This window comes from Pholcus phalangioides, unplaced genomic scaffold, assembly GCF_987345545.1.
Source record: "Pholcus phalangioides strain wild (caught in Gottingen) unplaced genomic scaffold, Ppha-v1.0 ptg000011l_1, whole genome shotgun sequence".
In the NCBI taxonomy this organism is placed as follows: domain Eukaryota; kingdom Metazoa; phylum Arthropoda; class Arachnida; order Araneae; family Pholcidae; genus Pholcus; species Pholcus phalangioides.
Window position 1 is genome coordinate 19,108,818 of NW_028301604.1, and position 21,232 is coordinate 19,130,049.

The 21,232-nt window shown below is 33.1% G+C and overlaps 2 protein-coding genes across 3 annotated transcripts in view; one reads left to right on the forward strand and one right to left on the reverse strand.

Moving 5' to 3' along the window:
* Positions 1-10,682, forward strand: part of LOC149080177 (solute carrier family 35 member F5) — a 44,557-nt gene extending 33,875 nt beyond the window's left edge. For both annotated transcript variants that reach the window (XM_089239214.1, XM_089239215.1), the window contains one exon: positions 1,551-10,682. In XM_089239214.1, coding sequence (XP_089095340.1) covers positions 1,551-1,614 — 64 coding nt within the window. In that variant the 3' untranslated portion in view covers positions 1,615-10,682. The remainder of the gene's footprint in view (positions 1-1,550) is intronic.
* Positions 10,683-10,756: 74 nt separating this feature from the next.
* LOC149080178 (uncharacterized) overlaps positions 10,757-21,232 on the reverse strand; it is a 95,687-nt gene continuing 85,211 nt past the window's right edge. The window contains exons 13-16 of the mRNA XM_089239213.1: positions 19,950-20,060; positions 18,559-18,843; positions 13,193-13,297; positions 10,757-11,392 (exon numbers count right to left, since the gene is read on the reverse strand). Of these exons, the coding sequence (XP_089095339.1) occupies positions 11,264-11,392; positions 13,193-13,297; positions 18,559-18,843; positions 19,950-20,060 (630 nt within the window). The 3' untranslated portion in view covers positions 10,757-11,263. The remainder of the gene's footprint in view (positions 11,393-13,192; positions 13,298-18,558; positions 18,844-19,949; positions 20,061-21,232) is intronic.

The following is a 21,232-nucleotide window of genomic DNA, read 5'->3' on the forward strand; positions in this document are numbered from 1 at the left end:
TACACAAAACATGTTGTATGGTCATCTTATTATTAAACTTAGATATCAAAACCATTATACCCACCAGAATCAAATTATATTCAAAAGCAGCCCATCATGTCATTCATTTCACCATGCATGGCCAGGAACCATCTTAACAAGTTGTGAGTCTCAGAGTCCTAACCATTGCTGTGGAGCCCCATTGACCTCTAATTTTATCTATTCTGTGTGAAAAAGGCATGCATATACACTTTGAATGTGAAGAAAAACTGAAATATTTTGTGGGCAACTTCCAGAACCTTCTCTTCATATCCTTTGCCTTATTCTCAAATGGTCTCAACCCACTCTTTTAACCAAAGAAGTCAAAATTCTAATCATCTGCATTATAGATGTTTTATTATTTTAAAAAGATAAAGTTGTAGCTGTACTTTTTCCAATTTTCTTTTAACAGTAGTAAATTGAATTTTTTTTTCAACATTCCACAAAGAAACTGCAACCACAGTTTTTAATGATATTCTTTACAAATTAAAATTTCTGGTAAATGTAAAGAAATTAATTTCTTTAAGTTTTCAGTGACTTAGGAAAGTGCCAAAAGAGTATTTGCTAAGTCTGAATAAAGAATATTATACAATCTATATACAGGGTGATTATAAAAAAACTATCCCGACATATGGGCCCCTAACTATCATACCATTCACAGAAACTGAATGAAATTTCGGCATAAGGTATTTTGAGGTATGCGCTCAAGAATGATATGGTAAACAACAGTGTCACTCTAACAGTTACGGTTACAGTGAGAAAATTTCGAAAATATCAAATGGCAACACCAAGTTTTTTGTATTGGAATGTGATCTCCATTGTGAAAAACCCTAAATAGCGTTCGAACGGCAACTGTAGCATGGAAATCACTTGCGGTAGATAGGCTAAAAGTGAGGACAACCAATAAGGACAGAGAAGCAGCATAAAATAAAGCATTTTATTGTGTTTCACAAATTTTCCACATGACCTTGTGGAGGACTAATCAGGCTGGGATCTCAGCCGAAGAAACGGTGTGACGAATGAAATGAACATTAATGCTCAGGTGCACGGCAAAGCCCTTTTTACTTTTTCCTTGCCTAGCTCTGGGGATTTTCGTGCTACAGGTGCCATTCCAATGCTATTTGGTGTTTTTCAGTATGGAGATCACATTCCAATACAAAAAACTTGGTGTTGCCATTTGATATTTTCGAAATTTTCTCACTGTAACCGTAACTGTTAGAGTGACACTGTTGTTTTCCATATCATTCTTGAGCGCATACCTCAAAATACCTTATGCCAAAATTTCATTCAGTTTCTGTGAATGGTATGATAGTTAGGGGCCCATATGTCGGGATAGTTTTTTTATAATCACCCCGTATTTCTATGTCTTGGAAAAAATTGGTGTTCTTCAATGTAAATAAATGCATTATTTTCTTACATGTATCTCTGAATAGAAATCAGAAAAAAAAAATTAAATATTATGAACAATTCGATTTTAGAGTTTTTAGCAATATTTTTAATGGCTTCAATATTTTCTAACTTCCCATCTTTAGGTTGCGGGAAGTGGATAATGAACAGACTGAATCACTTATTAATGTTAGCACAGACTATACATAACTAACTCTGATTTTTGGAGTTTTTTACAACTCATTTGCCAAGGCAATTTCAATCGTGAATCGTGAAGATGAACTATTCCATTTGTGCTTCGCTGATTTTTAAACCATTACCAACTTACATGGTCAAAATGTTTGAGTGGCTTTTGCATTTTTTATACATGTATAAAAAGCCCATAAATATTTATATAGTATATATATATATATATATAATGTATTTAAATGCTTTTATTATTGGCTTTATATTGTCTGTGTATGTGAATATGCTGTTTAACAAAATAATTGTGTATGAAAATGTACTTTTGACTGAAAATGATACATAAAGTATAAAAAAGCTGCATTCATTATTACATATATTATTAACAAAAGCACAAGTTGTCCATATTTTTATGAATAGTAAGATTGCTGACCAATAACTTGCTAATTGATTTTTAACTATCTATTGTTACTCATTCTCTTTGCATGTAAAAGCTGTTCTTAAGTGAAAATATCTTTTGACTGTTAACAAATTGAATCATTGGAATGTCACCTTTCAAGTAGATGTAGTGAAGTCACTCTTTTCAAATTTGTCAGTGTCCTTGGAACCCAGGTTGTTTAAAATTCTAGCTCCTTACTTAGTAAAAGTCTACTGTGGGATGCATGAACTAAATTTTTACTTGTTTTTCTCCAAAATGTTTGGTGTTTGACTAGCATGTCAATGACTGCTTTTTATAGCATGCCAGTGACTTCGCTGAGATGTATTTCTATTTACATAAATAAGAGAACTTGACGTCTCTATATTATACTTACTTTCTTTTCCCAGCACATCAACTCCGGTCATATTGCTGTATAGCAATTTACTACTGATTGAGTTGGGTCGGAAAAATCTTACTCTATATTACACTAGTATTTGAGTTTTAATGATCATCACAGTTAATATGAATTAAAAATTACACTTAAGAGAATAAGAAATCATTTATTATCTCTATTTTTTTTACCATTAACTTTCATTGTACTTGAAGTCTGATAAAATACAAAAAATGATATCTGAAGCAAAAACAAAATTATGATTTAACATGGAAAAACTCATAGAAGCTTCATATTCAGACCACATTTAATCTGGCTTTTTATATACCCATAAACATACAGATCCCCCTTCAGTAGTTCGTATCAATAGTCTCATTAGTTCTGGAGGATCTCTAATTCTCATTCAATTAATATTATATTTGTGTATGAGTTTATATACAAACATCATACAATGTTTATGTATATGTGTGTTATATTTAGAAGTCTTCACTTATTTATTAATTAAATCTGAGATATTAAAATTTTTTCACTTGTGTGTTTTTTTGTTTTTTTTTTTTTGGTCTTTTTCTCTGCTGCTGTTGTTTATGCATTTTTTTATACATTGAGGAAAAATAGAGTGAGTCATGCTATGGTTGAACGTATGCTTATTTGAATTTCATAAAAATTTCTCAATATCCTATATATGCCTTGGGCATATATAGGATATCTTTGGGTGGTGAAAAAAATAAATAGACAATAAAATTAACTTCATTGCAAAAGGAAAAATAAATTTAGATGTCATGTCCTATAAAGTACTGCAATATCAAGGGCAGGATGTTAGGCTATGTTTGATTCTTACAACTTAACAAGGAATTGCATGAATCCTGTCAAACACTTCCCCTCTGTCTTGGAGCAATTTGAAGCATGTCACCTCTTCCATGTCTCGATATCATATGGCCATCATATGAAAAATATCACCTATTAACTACTTTTTAGAGTATCCCACATTCTGGAGATAGGGGCCCCCCTTGATTAGGATCTTTGGTGGGTTCTCAAGAAAAATTTTTACATAGGCCCTTCTATAGTAAATTTATAAAGGGAAAAACAATGTAATTATATCCTGGTTTCATTCCAAACCTCTGGGTTGAAGCCCTTGCAGGCTTGTCTGCATGGGAGAGGGGGTATGCCCTTACTACTTCAAATTTTATTTTATTTTTTGAATAAAGTTAGTTTTGTCACCACCCAAGGATACTCATATTACATACCTAATGAGTGAAATAATTTTTTTTTTTACTGTTATGAGAGTGTTCTCTGCAACAAAAATTCAACGTAAAATCACTGTGTTTTGAAATGCCCAATTTATATTGTGAGGGTCATTACTGAAAACCAAAGTTTTACACAGTTTTAATCTGATGTTTTTTCTATTTTGTGTCATATGTTTTTACGGGTTTAGTTGTGTAGATAATTTTGTATATAGTTTTGAGTTTGTTAGCAAGAAATTTTTGTACAGTACTACCCTCTTCAACCTAAAAGTGAGTATTACCCTTGTAAGTAATCAGAGTTATGAGAGAAAAATGTTTCCTAAAAATGCACTAAATTGCAATCAAATATTCAATTAGCAAGCATGAAACATACAAGAGCTGGTCTTAATGAATTCATTCAGCATATAAATCTAAATGAGTCAAACAAAGCTCACTGCATTTTTGGACTATACTGTATAAATATTTTATCAATTTTTTTTTTTTGCCTTATATTTGGGATCTGGCGCGGATCCAGGGTAATGTGTCATGAGAGGCGATTTATTGTGTAGGTTTGTTGGATTGTCGTGTATTTCACAAGACAGACCAATTTTTTCATGTTATTCACTGCTCACCAGAGGGGAGGGGTGATCACCCCTTCCCTCTGGATCCGCATCTGTATTATTTTATATACTAGGTGAAGAATTTGATTGAGGATTCAAGATTCATGATGCCCGTAATTTACAGAAATGAAATAATCTCATAATTTGAAGCACCACTGTATTTGTTTGATGTATTGCTTCATTCAAACCTATGAAGTGGGTGTATTTTAGCTTATATACTCTGCAAATGTATTTTAGCAATAATGCCATATGTATACATGATTTAGTGTACAAAGATTTTTAACAACTGGCTAATATATACTAAGCTGAATTTTGGAAAGAAAGAAAATTCAACTGCCCTTGTGGTTCATGGAACCAATGTCCTCTCACTTGCCAGTTAAGTGCACTAGATTACAAAGACGATGAATATTTTTTTCCTTAGAGCTCATGTGCACTGCACAGGATGTACATGCACAGTCAGACCTAACTCAGGCCAAAGCTCTCAATTGCTGACACTTCCACCAAAGGGCGACTTATCCGAGGATGATGTCGCTCTTCGCTATCCATACAAAGATTTTTAACAACTGGCTGGTGGGAAGATGGATTTAGAAAATAATGAAAATTCACTTGCCTTTGCAGGGAATCGAACCCACATCCTCTCACTTGCTGGGTAAGTGCACTAGACTACAAAGGCAACAAATCTCAATCTTTCCTTAGACTTTTGTATGGATAACGAAGAGTGACATCATCCTCGGATGATTTAGTGTGTTTGAAAAATATCTGATTAAGAACATTATTGTTTCTAACACAGTCAAACTCAATTATAAAAACATCAAAGATTCCATGGAATTTTATCATTATGACTGAGGTGTCTTTACAACCAAGGTTGACGTTTTTAAGACTTTTTTAGGTGTAAAAATATAATTAGATGCTATAATATATATATCAGGGTTCATACAGTGCTTAAAACTCCTTAAAAAGTCATTTCCCTTTCTAAGGGCCCTTAAAACTCCTTAAAATCCTTCCAGCTGTTTCTAAAAAAAAAGTCATTACTTTCCCCCCCCCCCCCCACTCTGGAATACTTACTACTAAGGTTGATGATGAGTAGTATGTGATGCTGAAAGAAAGTCCCTGAAAAAAAGGGGAGAAAAAGAAAAGAGGTGTTTCTGGAAAGATTTCTTCATAAGGATTTCAAGGCCACCCTGTAGCGGATGGGAATAGTTCTGCTGACAACCAGCGCAGCTAAGAGGTAAGGACACCTAATTGGTCAGACTCTAGTGGCCTCACCCACTTCTGATATGCTAAGAAAAATGGTAAAAAATATTGTAGTGGTGTCAAAGAAATTGAAATTAAAAAAAAGGAGTTTGCTAAGTTCTAAATATCATTCCTGCCAGAAAATAGTACAACTATCAGTGGTGGGAACTCTGCACCGCATTGCATCAAAATTAACATCCTGCTCCAATAGTGTATTTTCCTGTTCCAAATAGCGCTTGTTTGTCATTTATTTATTTTATTTGACTTTTTTTTTGTACTTGGAAACTCATCGAAATACTTTTTATACCTGCCTTATATGTATCAGTTTCTAATGACGCGCTCAGCGTGTCAAACACTTTTGGAAAAGGATATGAAAAATGTTAGCCAAAAATTTGTTCCCGCGTGCCGCAAAAATATTCTTTTCAAGAGAGCGTGTAAGCAAAAAATAGTTTTAAAGAATAATTTCACTCCTTTCCAAAATTTTAAGGAATGTTTTTGTAAAAAGAAGAGTATTTTATTATTAAAAACAAAAAAAAAACTCAAAAGAAAAAAATTACGTGAAATTTGAAAGAGTGTTTTTCACTCCACTATGAAATTCTGAGGAGTAAAATTGAATTTTGATGTGCATTGGCAAACAGTGGGCGCTCTATATCTTGACCATGGAATGGGGAAGATCTGTTTTAAAGTAGTTTGATTGCTACAAACAGAGGCATATGCAGCTGACCCATGCCCCCTCAAGCCGACAAAAAGTTAAGATAAAAAATTAATATTTCTGTGAAAAATTAAAATATTGAAAGAAAATACCCTTTATATGCTATATTAACCAATTTCTGTTAATTTAAATGCTGTTGAAGGGTGGTCACTTAAAATTTGACTGGAAAAACAAGTTGTGCCCCCTCCAAAGGTTGATTTTGTCTACGCCCCGACTGCAAAGTACAGTACTGTATTGGGCAAAAAACTTGACTGCTAACCTTGTATGCTTTTCATGCTCTGCAAGCACTACAAAGATACATAACAAAAATTTTCAATCCAAAAATATTTCATTTTTATTTGTTCTTCCCAACTTTACCCCAAGACAGCCTTATATATATTTTAGAACAAACATATCGAGCTGATAATTCATCCAATCTCTCCTTGAAAGAGTTGCTGGATGTCCAGAAAAATTTCCAAAATTAGAAAGACAGATTTTTTTAAAAATCAATTTTAGATTTTCCTGGCAAGTTTCCGCACTCGGTTCAGTTCCAAAAAATTGGATTGGGATAACCACTGCCCTTTATTCAAATTATCGGCACCTCATCTGGCTTTTCATCACAAACCCCCAATAATATCCGTGCTCATGCAGCTGAAGGTGGTTTACTCTAGTCCAGTGTTTCTCAACCGCCAGACCGCGGCCCACTACCAGGCCCTGGCACCAGTGTCACTGCACCGCAAGTGATTCGTAGTTGCATTTTTCCAGTAATTTCTCATTGGTTGTGTGTATGACTGAGCATTGCACTTGCACAAAAGAGATTTGCTGGGTCATGGGCTTTTAAATGTTGAGAACCACTACTCTAGTCTACCAACTTTAGATCATAAAAGAGGGGGGGGGGGGTGGTTCTGTTTTCAAAAAAAAATTTGCCACTGCAAGCTGCAGGAATAACTATGGTTGATCGCCATTGCATCAAATCCTGATGTTTTGGGAAAAAAAATTCATTCCGTGAGTAAAAGAGATAGTCCACTGAATTATGAATACTAATTTGTCAACTTTGCCAAATAATGAGTGCTAAATCGCCAAACATCATGTTGAGTCTCCCGAAATTTGCTCTCATTTTGCAATAATTTCTTACTGAATATAACTAACAAGAAGCCAGCATTAATCATACCCATAAAATTGTACAAAATAATTTTAAAGAATTTTTTGTGTATGTGTTAATCCACGTTCACTGAGAGGTAAATACAGAATTGCTAAAAATATAAATAATTTTATAAAGAAAATCTTTTTCAGCTTTGGTTTTTTATTTTGAACAATTGAGAGGGAATGAATATCATTTAAAATTTTTAGAATTTATTTGACAATGTCATGAGTTATACTTTTGACCAAAACTTTGGTGACATGGATTATGCATGGATTATCTGTATATGCAAATTGATTATTTTATGAATTCTTTTAATGCTGAGTAAAAAAATCAAAAGTTGTAATTTCTAAACCACTCTATGTCTATATTTTTCAGAAGAGAAAATTTATATGGCAGATTCAAAAAATAAATTTTCATATGAGCCCTTTTTTTTTTGCTGTAAAACTTGTAAGTTATGAAGTTTGCCATGGCCTTCCTTAAAACTGCTTAGTTTTTATTTAGGAAATTTTGTATGAACCCTGAGAGAGAGAGAATATGTGTGTACTATGCATGAAGCCTCCATATTATGCAATATGATAGGCATAATTGATGATGATAAACAAATAATATAAAATAAATGAAGCTTTGTTTGATATACGAATAATATAAAATAAATGAAGCTTTGTTTGATACACAAATAATATAAAATAAATGAAGCTTTGTTTTGATAAAGACATACGTGTGTAATGTACAACTGGAATAAAATATTTGATTTCATGTAATCCTTAGTAACAAAAACTGCAAACACACTCTCAATGATATTAAATTCATGATATTACATTTATTTTCCAAAGTGAGAATCTTTCTCGTTCTTTCTGCATGTCCAGTTGAACTGCGTGTGCACTGATCACTTGACAAAATCAATGAGTGATGAAAGAAGAAGTTCGCTACACTTATATAATTGTTAAAAAAAGGAGAAAAAAGACATTATGCAGAAAACTTTGAAGACGGTTGATAGGAATCTGTTTCAATTTTTTTTTCCATTTCTCAGGAGCAGAAGACAGTAAATATGAATTGTTATAGTTTCCACATGTAGTAGACACAAGGCAATAAATCACTTTTTGCTTGTGCAATGCCATTATTTTATTTAGTTAATTTTGTTTTTGTGTTTGCAATTTTATAATAAAGGATTTTTGCTTGTTAAAATATTTATAGTGCTTTGAATAGATGCATTTATGTTTCACACATACACTGAAATTGTGCTGGAACCATGGATCACTTTATTTTGCAATATACTGGCAACAATGTGTAAAACTTTAATGATAAAATTATATAAGTCTAAGTAAGTTGATTGCTTATGTTGGGCAAAATTCACAACTGTTTACAAAATTGTTCAATGAGCTTGAATTGATCAATCTGAATTAGTATCCCTTTTTTTACTACAAATTAATTCCATACTCTAAGCTGTATTGATGAGAGATCATGCCTCTTTAGAAGATTCTTTTTTATTTTGGTATTGGCAAGCACAGATATTTTATAAAGCTGATTTCTCAAAGAAACAATTCTGCCTATACTCCTTATTGTGCAATTGCATAAAATTAGAGGAAGCCTACTTCATTAAAAAAAGAAAGTATTTTACAGGTGGTTTTAGTGATTTCTAATATACTGCAGAAAGGGTTAAAAGTCATTTTCAAATTCATATTTCTTTTCATGCTCAAATATACAGTGTAACACCAAATTTTACTGATTTTTTTAGTTGTGAAGTTGTTAGAATTGAATATATTTTGATAATATTACTCTACGCATTACTTTAATAACTAATAGCATAGTTTTACATGACTATATATTAAAGAGATTATATAATTCAGATATTTAATTGGAATCATTTTCTGCATATTTTGCTCATGGGATATAGAAGAAATCTTGAGTTCTCAATGAGATACATGATTTTTTGATACATTTGATTGTAAAGAGGCAAATGATTGATAAATGTCAATGTCTTAAGGAAAAATTATCCATCTTGTCTGTTCTAAATAACATTGTATATTTGTAAAGAAGTTTTGCTATCGTTAGAATTTTTTCATTACTCATTTTTTTCTTTAGAAAAATGCAGAAATTCTCTGTGTGCAATATGTAATGCAATAAAATAGCTGATATTTTGACAAACTAAACTGGTGTTAACATATTTATACAGTAAAACCTCAGTTATCCATTTCTTATTTATCAAAAATTCTATCATGAAAGCTGTTAATAATCAAAGACATAAGAAAAATTAAAGCTATATGAAATTAAACTATGTGATAGTCTATAATCATGTATAAAAAATATATACAGGCCGATTAAAATTGTTTGTTCCTGTGACTATTTTTGCAACCCGTTTACTTAAGAGCTATTCTTCCAATCACAAAAATTTTTCAAAAATTACTGGCATTACCTTGAAATGTCATAACTTTTCTGTCGAGTTTTATACATAAAAACTTTTTAAACAGATCCTGTGTACTAAAACGTCGGATTGACAAAACTTGGAACCCTACTCTGAGAAGTAATTTGCAAAAAATTCCATATTTTTTAATTCAATATTTACTGTGAGAAATTTAAGATATAAAATTACTGTTTTGATGACATCACTTTATATATATTGATGAGTTTGTATTGGCTTTTAAAAATCTTCATTTTTATGGGCCATACGCAAATAGAATTAAGTTTAGGCCTACTTATTAGTTTGTATTTTTAATTCAGATTATTATTTTGAAAAATGCTTTAATTGTTTGCTACTTCAGGTACTTCTGATGCTCTTGAGTGAAATTATTTTTAATTATAGAAAGGTAATTATATATAACCAGTGACATCAGAGCTGGTTTTGCTGTGGATGCTTGACAGTATTTTGCAGCATCGCTTTAAGCACCTCCAGAATTTATTCAGAACTTAATATCAACACCCACCAGTCTAAGACACACCCAGTTCTCGTGTATTTTATTCACTTAAATTCAGTCTCTCAAATAACTGAGGTTTTACTGTGTGCAGAGAACCCGACAGCTTTTCATTTTATTTTTATTGGAAGTATTAACTTCAGTTTTCTTGGTGGCTGTTGATTCAAGATTCAATATACAGACATTATTAGATATTTGTAATATAATTTGTATGCAACTCTCATGTTTAAAAACATCTTCATATTTATCATTTTTGTACTTAAATTGTGTGAACAGATATGTGTATATGTAGTCTACTATTTTTGTGTGCATTAATGTATTTTTATAGAACACTTTTTTTTTTGTGACTGAATTATCCAGTGAATATGTTAATAAAATTTACATGATGCCAAAAGTTTTCTAACATAGTAATCTTTCAGATTTGAATGTAAAATGTTGGTAAAATATGAAAATCCATTATAATGGGGATCACAACTTTTATTTCATTATAAAATCATAATTCTAAAGACACATCAATGTAATGATTCTTTTTTCTGTATTAATTTTCCTTTTTATTTTATAATAAGCACATCACTCAGATTTAAAATACCAGCAAGAGAGAGAACATAATACACAATCTTCGATTCAGACTAGATCCTAGACTACACAATTATTGCTATTTTTAAAGATAAAAATAGCTCATAAGCAGCACTGGAATATTATAAAATAAAGGAATGTTGACATCACAGATAGACAAAATAAAATCACACCTGGACAATACTAAAAGGAACATAAACTTCAGCTTCACACACACTATTTCTTTTTCTGAAAGCAGTAATAAAAATATGTGTCCATAATACTTTCCTTTTTTAAAATTCTTATTGAAAACAATTCATAAATGGATATGGTTGTGCTTCACTAAACATCATAAAAATTTAGATTAAATTTATTTCTGAAGGAGTGCATGTCCAAATCTGATCCCTATAGATCAGTGAAAGAATGAACATACTGGCTTCCATGTTATTTCCTGCACAACTGCATTTGACTGTATACCATAACATGTGGAAATATTTATGGTCTGATCATGCCATTGATCATGATGTTGGCCAAAGCATTTCGACGCCGTCTCCATGAACCCAGATCTTTAGCATGGTAACGTAGTAATCTGAGCCATTCCTTGGAATCTTTCATAGTCTCGCCCTGTAATATGCAGAGATTATGATTTATATAAATCAAGTTTCACCTGTGAGTTAACACAGCATTATTATATGCAGGCGTATATCTTATTTGAAACAAGATATACTTATGGCACATGAGTGAACAACTTGATCTATTTATTATTTGAAATGCATGCAAACAGAATGCAAAAATTCAGTCTGATCCTATCCTTATATATCAAAGCTTATTCTTTATTAATGACTTTATGAACATGTAGCTAACTTTTGAAGTGGTATAACTCTTTCTCAAACTGCTCATTTGTTGTGCTTGACTGAAGTGAAAAATAATTTATATTCAGTGATTTACTTTCACTCTAATTACTAAAAGCTAATAAACATTCAAATTATAATTTTGAAAACTTCTCCTTTGATAATACAGAAAAAGTTTATAGGCAAAAGTGTGCCAGTTTAAGGTGGCTGCATAGCTTAAATTCAGGATATTGAAATAATTTAATGATCTATAATTTCCATGATGTGATTTATAGTCACAAGATGGCCACTCAGAATTGTTTTCACTCATGCCTGAATTGATTTCATTATTCATTTTTAGATAACAGAATGCATTATTCTTGTGGGTCATTTTTCTAAAATAGTGATTTGCCAAAGAATATGGTGCCAGATGGTATAGTTTTGGCACAAAATTCTATTTTAAATAGTAATTATAGAATTTCAAAAATGTTGTTTTTGGCGTCTGCAAATAGAATAACTATTTATTTTAAATTTAATTTAATACCGTTCTCCCTTATTCCAGAGACATGGATGTGCAAATTTTCACTTTTTGGGTTGGATAACATATTTTGCTATCTAAGTTTTTCCAGAAACACGAATATGTATCCACTGTTGAAAAACATGTTACAAAACATTTTAGGAAAATGATATCCAACATGGATTACATGGTGCAGCATTGTGAACATTCAAACGTCATTTCCCAAGTTTTTTTTTAATTTTTGCACATTCATGTTTCTGGAAGGGGGAGGAGATATATAATAATTAAAAACATTGAAAATCTAAAATTGTAACATTAATGTTACAATTTTACACACTCCAAGTTTCTTATATCATTTTTCAAAATATCTGCAAAATTCAAAATTTTGAGAATATCTGTTACAGAGGATATTAAATTTTACTCATGAAAAAAATTAAAAAATTATTACTTTAGTTTATTTATTTTTTTAATATTTTTCAAATTCTTTGAAAAAATATTTGCTTTGATTTTCATTTCTCTGAACATTATGAACACTATGAGAAATATTAAAAGTAAACTACTTAAACACACATTTTGATAGAATAGGATTTTATTACTTAATTTTTTATCTCGATCATAAGTATTCGTGAGTTATTAATAGATTTTGAAAAATGGCTAATTATGTAATTTTTTTCCTCGACTTTTAGTTAGATATTTAAATTTTCTAGAAAAATTTCCATGGTGGGCACAAATTCTAATCTAGGGGACCTACTTTCAGTAGTGGGTACTGCTTTATTCTTAATATTTTACGAAAACTGAATAAAAAATATTTCTCAAGAAGCACAATTTCCTGATTCCCAAAGGTTCTAATATGTTGGGAATTCAGAAAACCCTAGTTCCAACTATAGTAAATTTTGATAATAAGTTTTGTCTTGTTCATCATTGTAATCATAATAGGGCATCTTTGAATGATATTCTGTATCAGTTACTAGATGGCAAAATTTTTATCTTAACATCATTCACTTAATTATGAGAATGAACGAAACAGTTTAGGATCGTCCCATACATGTTAAGCAGATATTTTTTGGTAATACTCACTTTCAACAAGTAAGCCTCTTTAGTAGTGTACTCTTGGACTTCAAAAACATCTGAGTCTGTTTCAGAATCGCAGCTTATTACACATGTTCCCAAATACAGTGGTTCCTTATGATGAAAAGAAAAAAAATATTAATTGGACTCTGAAGTTCTATATGATAATCAGTTTGTAGACCGATTTATAGTGTCAATATTATTGTACCCATACTCCACAACCTAATGTATTTAGAATATTTCTCAGAATTCCTTTGTATGTAGAATGTAATATGCATGGTAGTTATGGAAATATTGTTAATGAATATGAAAAATAAGTTTTAAATGATCGGTTGAAATATGTTAAAACAAATTTAGTATATACTGTGATCATTGAAAACATCTCTGGCAACTCATCTAGACTAAAAAAGTGTGTTGTAAGACAATTCACTATTTTTTTTTCTGCCTTAGTACCTATACTTTGCTTATATCATTTTGAGTTTGGAAAATTTTTCAATGTCGTTTTTTTTCTGAATCGACAGGAGACACTGAGTAGAAAATCAAAGTGTTCAAAATATTTTAAAGGATTAGAAGACAAAGAAGAATGTGTTTTTGTGACCACTTTATGAGTTAGGAGCTCTAACTATTCTATTGCGCTTTGCCTAAAGCAGCGGTTCTGAACCGTTGCCCCGTGTGTACTCCCCAGGTACTCTGTGACCACTTGAGGAAAAAACTAAATTTAAAAAATAAATTATAAATATTTCTAAATGATAAAAATAAATCAGTAACTTTGATCAATAAGTAAAAATTAGGCCTATGGGGCTCCATCATAAAAATTACATACTAGAAAGGGGGGTGGCTCCAAAAAAAGGTTGTGAACCTCTGGCCTAAAGCATGATGGGAAGTATAAGTTTAGTATGTTCAGAGGGATGCGTTGTATATATTGTACATTCATTAGTTATTGGGGGAGGGCTCAGTCCCCCTTAAAAAATTTATTGGGGGGGAGGGGAGCTGAGATAGCCTTAACTCCCACGTTTCGGCGCCTATGGTTCAAAACTAAACTTTAGACTTTGATGAATTAATGTCATTTCCAAAAGCTTTTAATGAGCTCAAAGGTCCACTTCACCATTGAGATATATTGAAAACCAAGTTCTTAACGGGATTCTTTCAAGAGTGAAGACATCGTCAATCATATTAATTGTAGCAGTCCCCACCCATGTCATAAAACATTCCAAACATTTGTCCTTGATTTAACTCCCCTCCAGAAAAGTGACGGTCTCGAGATACAAATGTGGTTAATTTGTTCAATGCAGTGTTTCCAGCTGTAAATCTTTCATATCACTCTGGAGTGGGTCCATCACTCGAATGTCAAGCGATTGCCCTAACTGGAGGGAAAATGCATCAGATCTTCAGTACATACGCAAATTTCTAAGAATATTGCACTGGCATCTGTGAGTAATTCTGTATAAATAACATACAGCATAAGTGGATACAGCTTCCTCGAACGAGGAGGCGAATCAGGGGAGAGGGTGTAATTTGTTTTGAGAGTATTTTGGGTAGCAAATGGGGCTCCACAATGCTGTTCCTGTCAGCGACTGCCTCCACGCGGCGCCCCCGGTTCTCCTTCACTGGCTAGGCTGAGAAAGGTAATTGTGGTTACTGGAACCAGTTCGATGAGGCTGTTCGTGTTTAAGAGTCGCTGACACCAGGCCATCGGATGTCCCTCGGCCCTCCCCCGTCATAACCTAGAGCCAGACTGAATCGCCGCTGAGCTGACGTTACCCCCGGTCTCAATGCTTGGATCTTCGGGGACTAAGTTACAATCCAGTTCCATCGCTCTCACCAGGACTTTCTTTGGTATTCCTCCAGCAAAAGAGAGGACTATCTCCGGGTTTGACTACGGTCTCTCCTGTGCTCAATCTACAATAGCCGGCCTATGTTTCTTTCATCGACTTCAACCATCCGTAAAAAAGGAGGATAAAACTTGTGAGATGTTGACCTACTCGGATCGTGGGGAATGCAAGTGGTTTCAGCACCGATCTCGGCGCAGGATACTCGCATGGCTCATATCAAGATTGAGGAAACTGCCCGAGATCTCTGCCTTCGTGACGAGCGACTCACTTCGTATAGGGACGCAGGGATCTCTTCTGGGATCAGTCTGATCAAGTCTACGTCTCTAACCCCGCACCTTGATTAATTATATAATACTTGAGCCTGGTGATTGTGTAGGTACAGCGAAGTTTCTTTGTAACCGTCGGATCCGACCTGTGAGTCGATGGATGTGCCAATGGGTGTTCTGCGCCACTCATGGTTGCCGCTTGACCTTTAAGCGTAATATGTCATTATTGTACTCCTACTTTCGATGCAATAAAGGTATTTCTTAGTGAAGGGGAGGAGGCTGATTGCCTCCTTTCGCCCTCCCTCTGTATCTGCCTATGGCATACGGGCACGTATACAGGTGGACATGCAACTGGATATAAGTACGATTAAGTATTGAGGAGAGAGGGATAAAGATGTCCTATAGGGTGGAAGCTTTGTAACTAAATGCCGCTTTCTTTCCTAAAATTGGTAAAGCGCATTCATTCCTGCGATTTTATACGTTAAAAACATCCATATTTCTTTGTGTTTTTAGAGTATTTTGCGCAGACTTTTTTTCCCAAGAGGTCGGAATAAAAAATAAATATTTTAAAAAATAATTTTCGAAAATATATATATATACTTTTTCCAGATAATAGCTGACGTACAGGCGAGAGTAGAAGAAATCATAATTTTCTTTAATTATTAAAAAAAAAACCTGAATAGCCAACCCCTTCCATTCCTCAACCCATTAGCATCACAGCCTTAAAATGCGCTATCCACTTTTATAAATTCAATGCGGTCAACTCGTAGGCGGTTTGTATCATCGATAACGGTTTTTACGAAGCAGTGCTATACTGACCTTGGTGGTATTTGCTGAAGAAAATTGTGAAATCGATCAGTATCACCTTTGTGACAACAATGAAACTACAATATTTGATTTTGATTGAATTAGTTGAGCCCAATCGCATTGTAGGGCCTACCCATTCGGACTTTTACCTTAATATACAGGATCCTGTTAGTCCTGATTCTACCTTTATCTCGTTAACCGTTCGTCGTAGCGGTATGGTTAAAATTTAAATAATGCTCAAAACGAGTTCAGAAATCCCTCTGTAGCAGTTTTGAGAGGGAAAATAGAGTATATCATAAAATAAAAAATCTACATTTTTTTATACGGTCCTCCGTTCTCTATCTTACAATTAGAAAATTGTTGCCCTGTCTCTCCTGAAGCTGATAAGAAAAACTTTCATATTTCTAAGTGTAATATTCACTGAGATATTTGAATTCAAAAATTTAGGAAAAGAACAGCATAAAGGAGGGAAAGGACCGTTCTCCGTTTGTTTATGCCAGTGTTTCTCAAAGTATGAGTCGCAGCTCTTAGAGGCGCCGCCAATTGTCAGGGGCGTCTCGGAGAGCTGGAGACATTCATTTGCGTGCCTATTTATGTGCATTGAAAAGTAGTTATTTTATAAGTTCTTTTATAAATATCTACTTACGTGGAGATATTTTGAATTTCCGCTCTACAACAATATTTCTTATATTTCACACGAACTCACCATCGATATATTTTTCAAGTTCTCACCAGTGTTTTTTCTTTCAAAGGTGTTTAATAACATCCGTATTTTGCACTGTCTACCCTCCGAAAGTTTTAATGAAGTTGCCGTGAAGAGCTACTTTTTGTGTAGTACACAAAAGTGTTGTTAGGGGAACTACTTAATAGTTTGAAACAACTAAGTTAGTTTTATTCATCAACTAATCAGAATTTTTTTGCTACGAATAAGTACATATAAATATGTTTTACATAGTACTCTGCTCCAATTCAGAAGAGATGCCAACAACAGCAAAAATTTGCTGGCGTCTGATGATAATTATATATCATCAGGAGGGGTAGCACTTAAATGCTATCTCTCAATATGACGCGACAACCCCTCTACAACGATATTTTTTCTGGGTCCGCAGAGTATCGTTATATCGAGGTTTCACTGCACATGCATATACAGTGTATCTCTCTATTTCGCTAAGGTTACTCTACACGCTGGAACATTGCGCTCTTTACTTATACAGTGCAGTACTCTCTCGATAATCCGGCCCGTCCAGTAATCCGGTGTTTGTAGGCGGGTTTTCTTCGAGTATCGAAGAGAAAAACGATACAATATGTGTGTGCATAGAAGTTTATATTACAGTGAAAATTCGATATAACGATACTCTGCAGACCAAGAAAAAATATCGTTGCAGAGAGCCCCAAAGCAGAATGTCTTGCAATGTTCTGCAACGAGCCCTCAGCTGACTGAAAATGTTCTGCGGTAAAAATTCGCATATACATAATAGCGTTTTTCTACACTATTCTTAAAATTCTTCCAAATTGTTCTGCGACGTACGTCGCACATTTTGGCACATTCTGCTTTGGGAGCAGAGAGGTTATCGCGTTATATCCAGGGACGTCTGAAGAACATCGTGGGTCCCTGGACCAAGTGGTTTTTCTGAGGCCCTACCTGGCAAATTCTCGAAAATTTCAATCAGATCTTATTTTTGTGAGGCCCTTTCTTCTCTTGAGGTGCTCGGGTAAGTCTATGCTTTAAAACGGCACTGGTTATATCGAGAGGTAGCATTATCACCAATCACCACCAAATTTATCCTTGTATTGGCGCTGTTGGTACCACAATAAAATGCATTTGTAAGCATTTATTCGCAACAAAAAATTGTAATTGGTCAATTTAAATTCAGTTAATTGTTCTATACTATAAAGTGGTTAGCCGCACATCGTTCTTGTGTACTACACAGAAAATAGCTTCATGGCATCTTCATTGACACTTTCAGAAGGCAGATCGTGAAAAATTCCAATGCTATTAATTACTATCGAAAGAACAGAAACTGGTTAAAGATTTAGAAATATATTGAAGGGGGTTTTGAGCAAAATAAAAAAAAAATATATACATCGTTATAGAGGGATTTATCGTAGTAAAGGATATTGTTGCATCGAGAAGAGTTTAACTTAGAATATAAGCAATTCTAAACAAGATTTGTGAAAAAATATCGTTGTAGAGGGATTTATCGTTATATCGAGTATCGTTTTAGCGAGGTTACGCTGTATTTGAAGGGTCTTTTTCAATTAACTTCCAGTAATCCGTTACACCCTTGTCTGATATGTGCCGGATTAGGGAGAGTCTACTGTATTTCAAAGCACTCTGGATCCTATCTCAAGTCGATGTAAAACTTATCTGGGGAAAATCAGTTCTCTTTGGTTTTACTTTCTTTACCTATGTACTTTCGATTTTGTACTTCAAATGCGTATTACTATAATTGTTTGAAATAAGACCTACCCTGATCATAACGTATCGCCCATTTTTTTCTTTCATCAATACTAAGCTTGCGTCTCTAATGCCAGTATTTCTTGGGAAGAGAACGGGATTCTCGGTAGCTACACTTTCTGGTCTGTAATTCGAATTTGGTTTACCAAGAGCCACGAGTAATGCATGTAGAGGAGTAAACTTGAGAGTCTTTCCTTTCTTGTTCCAGGGGTAATCTGTAACTTGAGTGAAGAGAAGCTTGCCAGCCATGACGAACCTCACTTCATCTTGCTTCCATTTCAATAATTCTAAAGCCATCTATTTTAAATAAAATAGGACAGTGATAACTTTAATTTTTTATGTACGACTCGATTAAATTGAAATCAAAAAAAATTTCTGCTCTTTCATTGGCAAGATCACTTGATCATTCTGCAGTAGGTAAAATGTTTAGCAGTAAAATCAGAAAAGTACATTGTATTGCAGAAAATGTGTCCTGCCTACATGTGATATTTTTAAATTATGTTTTTTTTTCTTTGCACTTCAAAATTACTTTTCCTCATTCAAATTTTAGAATGACATAACCCTCTGAAGAATTTTTAGTGCAGTGAACTTCCACAAAATCTGCAATTTTTGCAAAACTTAATTGTTAGAAACTCGCGTACAAAAATGTTTTATTTGATAGCATTTATTTTTATTTTGTTTTGATCAACTGATTCAATATACGCGTTAAATCACCTCAACTTCAATATAAATTTTTTAAAACCATATTAAAAGGATTTTGTGTTTGAATGTGCATTAAATCTGAAAGTATTACGCGGATTGTATTTTTGAAATATATGACACATCCATATTTGTTATGGGCATCTTTTTCTCAGCCACCTCGTTGGGCATTTTGCCTGTTGTGGCATTGTATTTGTATTTGTATTGTGCGACTACCACAGTCTCAAATTCGTCTGTTACTACATTAATTTTATGCTTGAGACAGCTAAAATTTATATTGAACGAGCGTAAAAAATAAGTGATTACGCAACTTTGATCCTAAATCTTTAGAAATTGAAGACTAAAGAAGTTAGGCATAAAAACAATAATTACACACAGACTACGTAAAAACTTTTCAAACACATACAAGGTAAGAGGTAGAGGTGCAGCTATACGGTATGTAATTTGTGGGATACATCTTAAATTTAAAAAAAATTGCACATTTATTGTACGTGCAAACGAAATAATGAAGCAAACTATCAATCGAATTGTTTATCGATTCATGTACCATACTTTTTATGCTACAGTAAATTTTAAATTGCGGCAATCTTTGAATAAATCTTTCAAATGGAAATAACGGAAATTACACATACTCTACTTCGAACAACTTGCACAGAAAAATTATTTGTATAAATTACTAGATGAATTTAACCAAAAGATTATACCTTTCTTAATTTTATGCTACCAATATCTTGAAGATTTCCAAGACGTCTGTGAGAAGCTGAAATATTCGATATTCTTCTCCAAATCTTTGTTCCTCCAACCCCTTTTGTTTGCTGTAAAAACATTAAAATTATTTATCTTAAGGAACTATATTCTTCATAGTCAGAATTTCACATATAAATTTGTTTATCATTTATAATAATGATGCGATGTTTTTATCATATATAGTTATAATTACCAATAAAAATGCTTCATAAATATACCGTATCTCTGGAATAAGCACCACGGCACTTACATAGTCAAAAACATGCTTTTAGAGTATGGCGTAGCTTACATGCAGGATGCTGTGCATTCGTTACTTTTCGTTTCGATAGACGACGCAATCGTACATAAATTGACCAGGGACGATTATATAAATCGTATCGTTTTCAAATATCAATCATCTGATTCGCATTTCCACTATTATGAATTTGTTCTGAACACATAATAGGTAAGTACGCATTTCCTGATAGTATTTTTTTTTTTTTTTTTGTATAATAAGAGAAAACAGTAGTTACATAGAAATCAGTTTTTATTCTGGAAAGGGGCAGTGGACATGCCGATTCGCCGCTTATTCCGAGATATACGTACTTGATATGGCAGCACTGAAAAATCAAACACAACACTACATACGCACTCAGACTGTTAGGTACACACACAGTTACACTTCAAGCACAACTCACTAGGTAGTAAATCGCCATAGATGGTGATAGACCTGAGTTGTGCTTGGTTTGAAAAAAAGAAAGAAAGAAAGGTACTTGATATATACGGTACCTCTGTCGAATTCTGTTTCGAATAGTTAGAGAAATAAAAAAACAGAAATCGCATATATATATATATCTTTCAATCCCCAAAATATTAATTTTCAAAAATTGTAAAACATCCTTGGATAAAATTTGAATATTGTCTTAAGATGACAAGAAATGAAAAACAAATATTCCAGTTATGGAAAATCACAAAATCATGCCTTTAAATTAAAAATTAATAAAATGCTAATATCGATGGGAATCATTTCAAAGAAATTACTCTATTATCAGTATTATCATATAAATGTGATTTTGAGACTCAAATCCTCATCAAAAGGTCTCAGACATAAATCTATGTAAGAAAAGTTTATTTTTTACTGAAATTTTTTAAAGACGATAGCTTACTTATTTGCTGATAGCCGTTAATTACAACATTCCCTTAAAGTCTCAATTCACAAGAAAAGTCACACTTTCATTTAAACATCAACTCAATGTAGAAC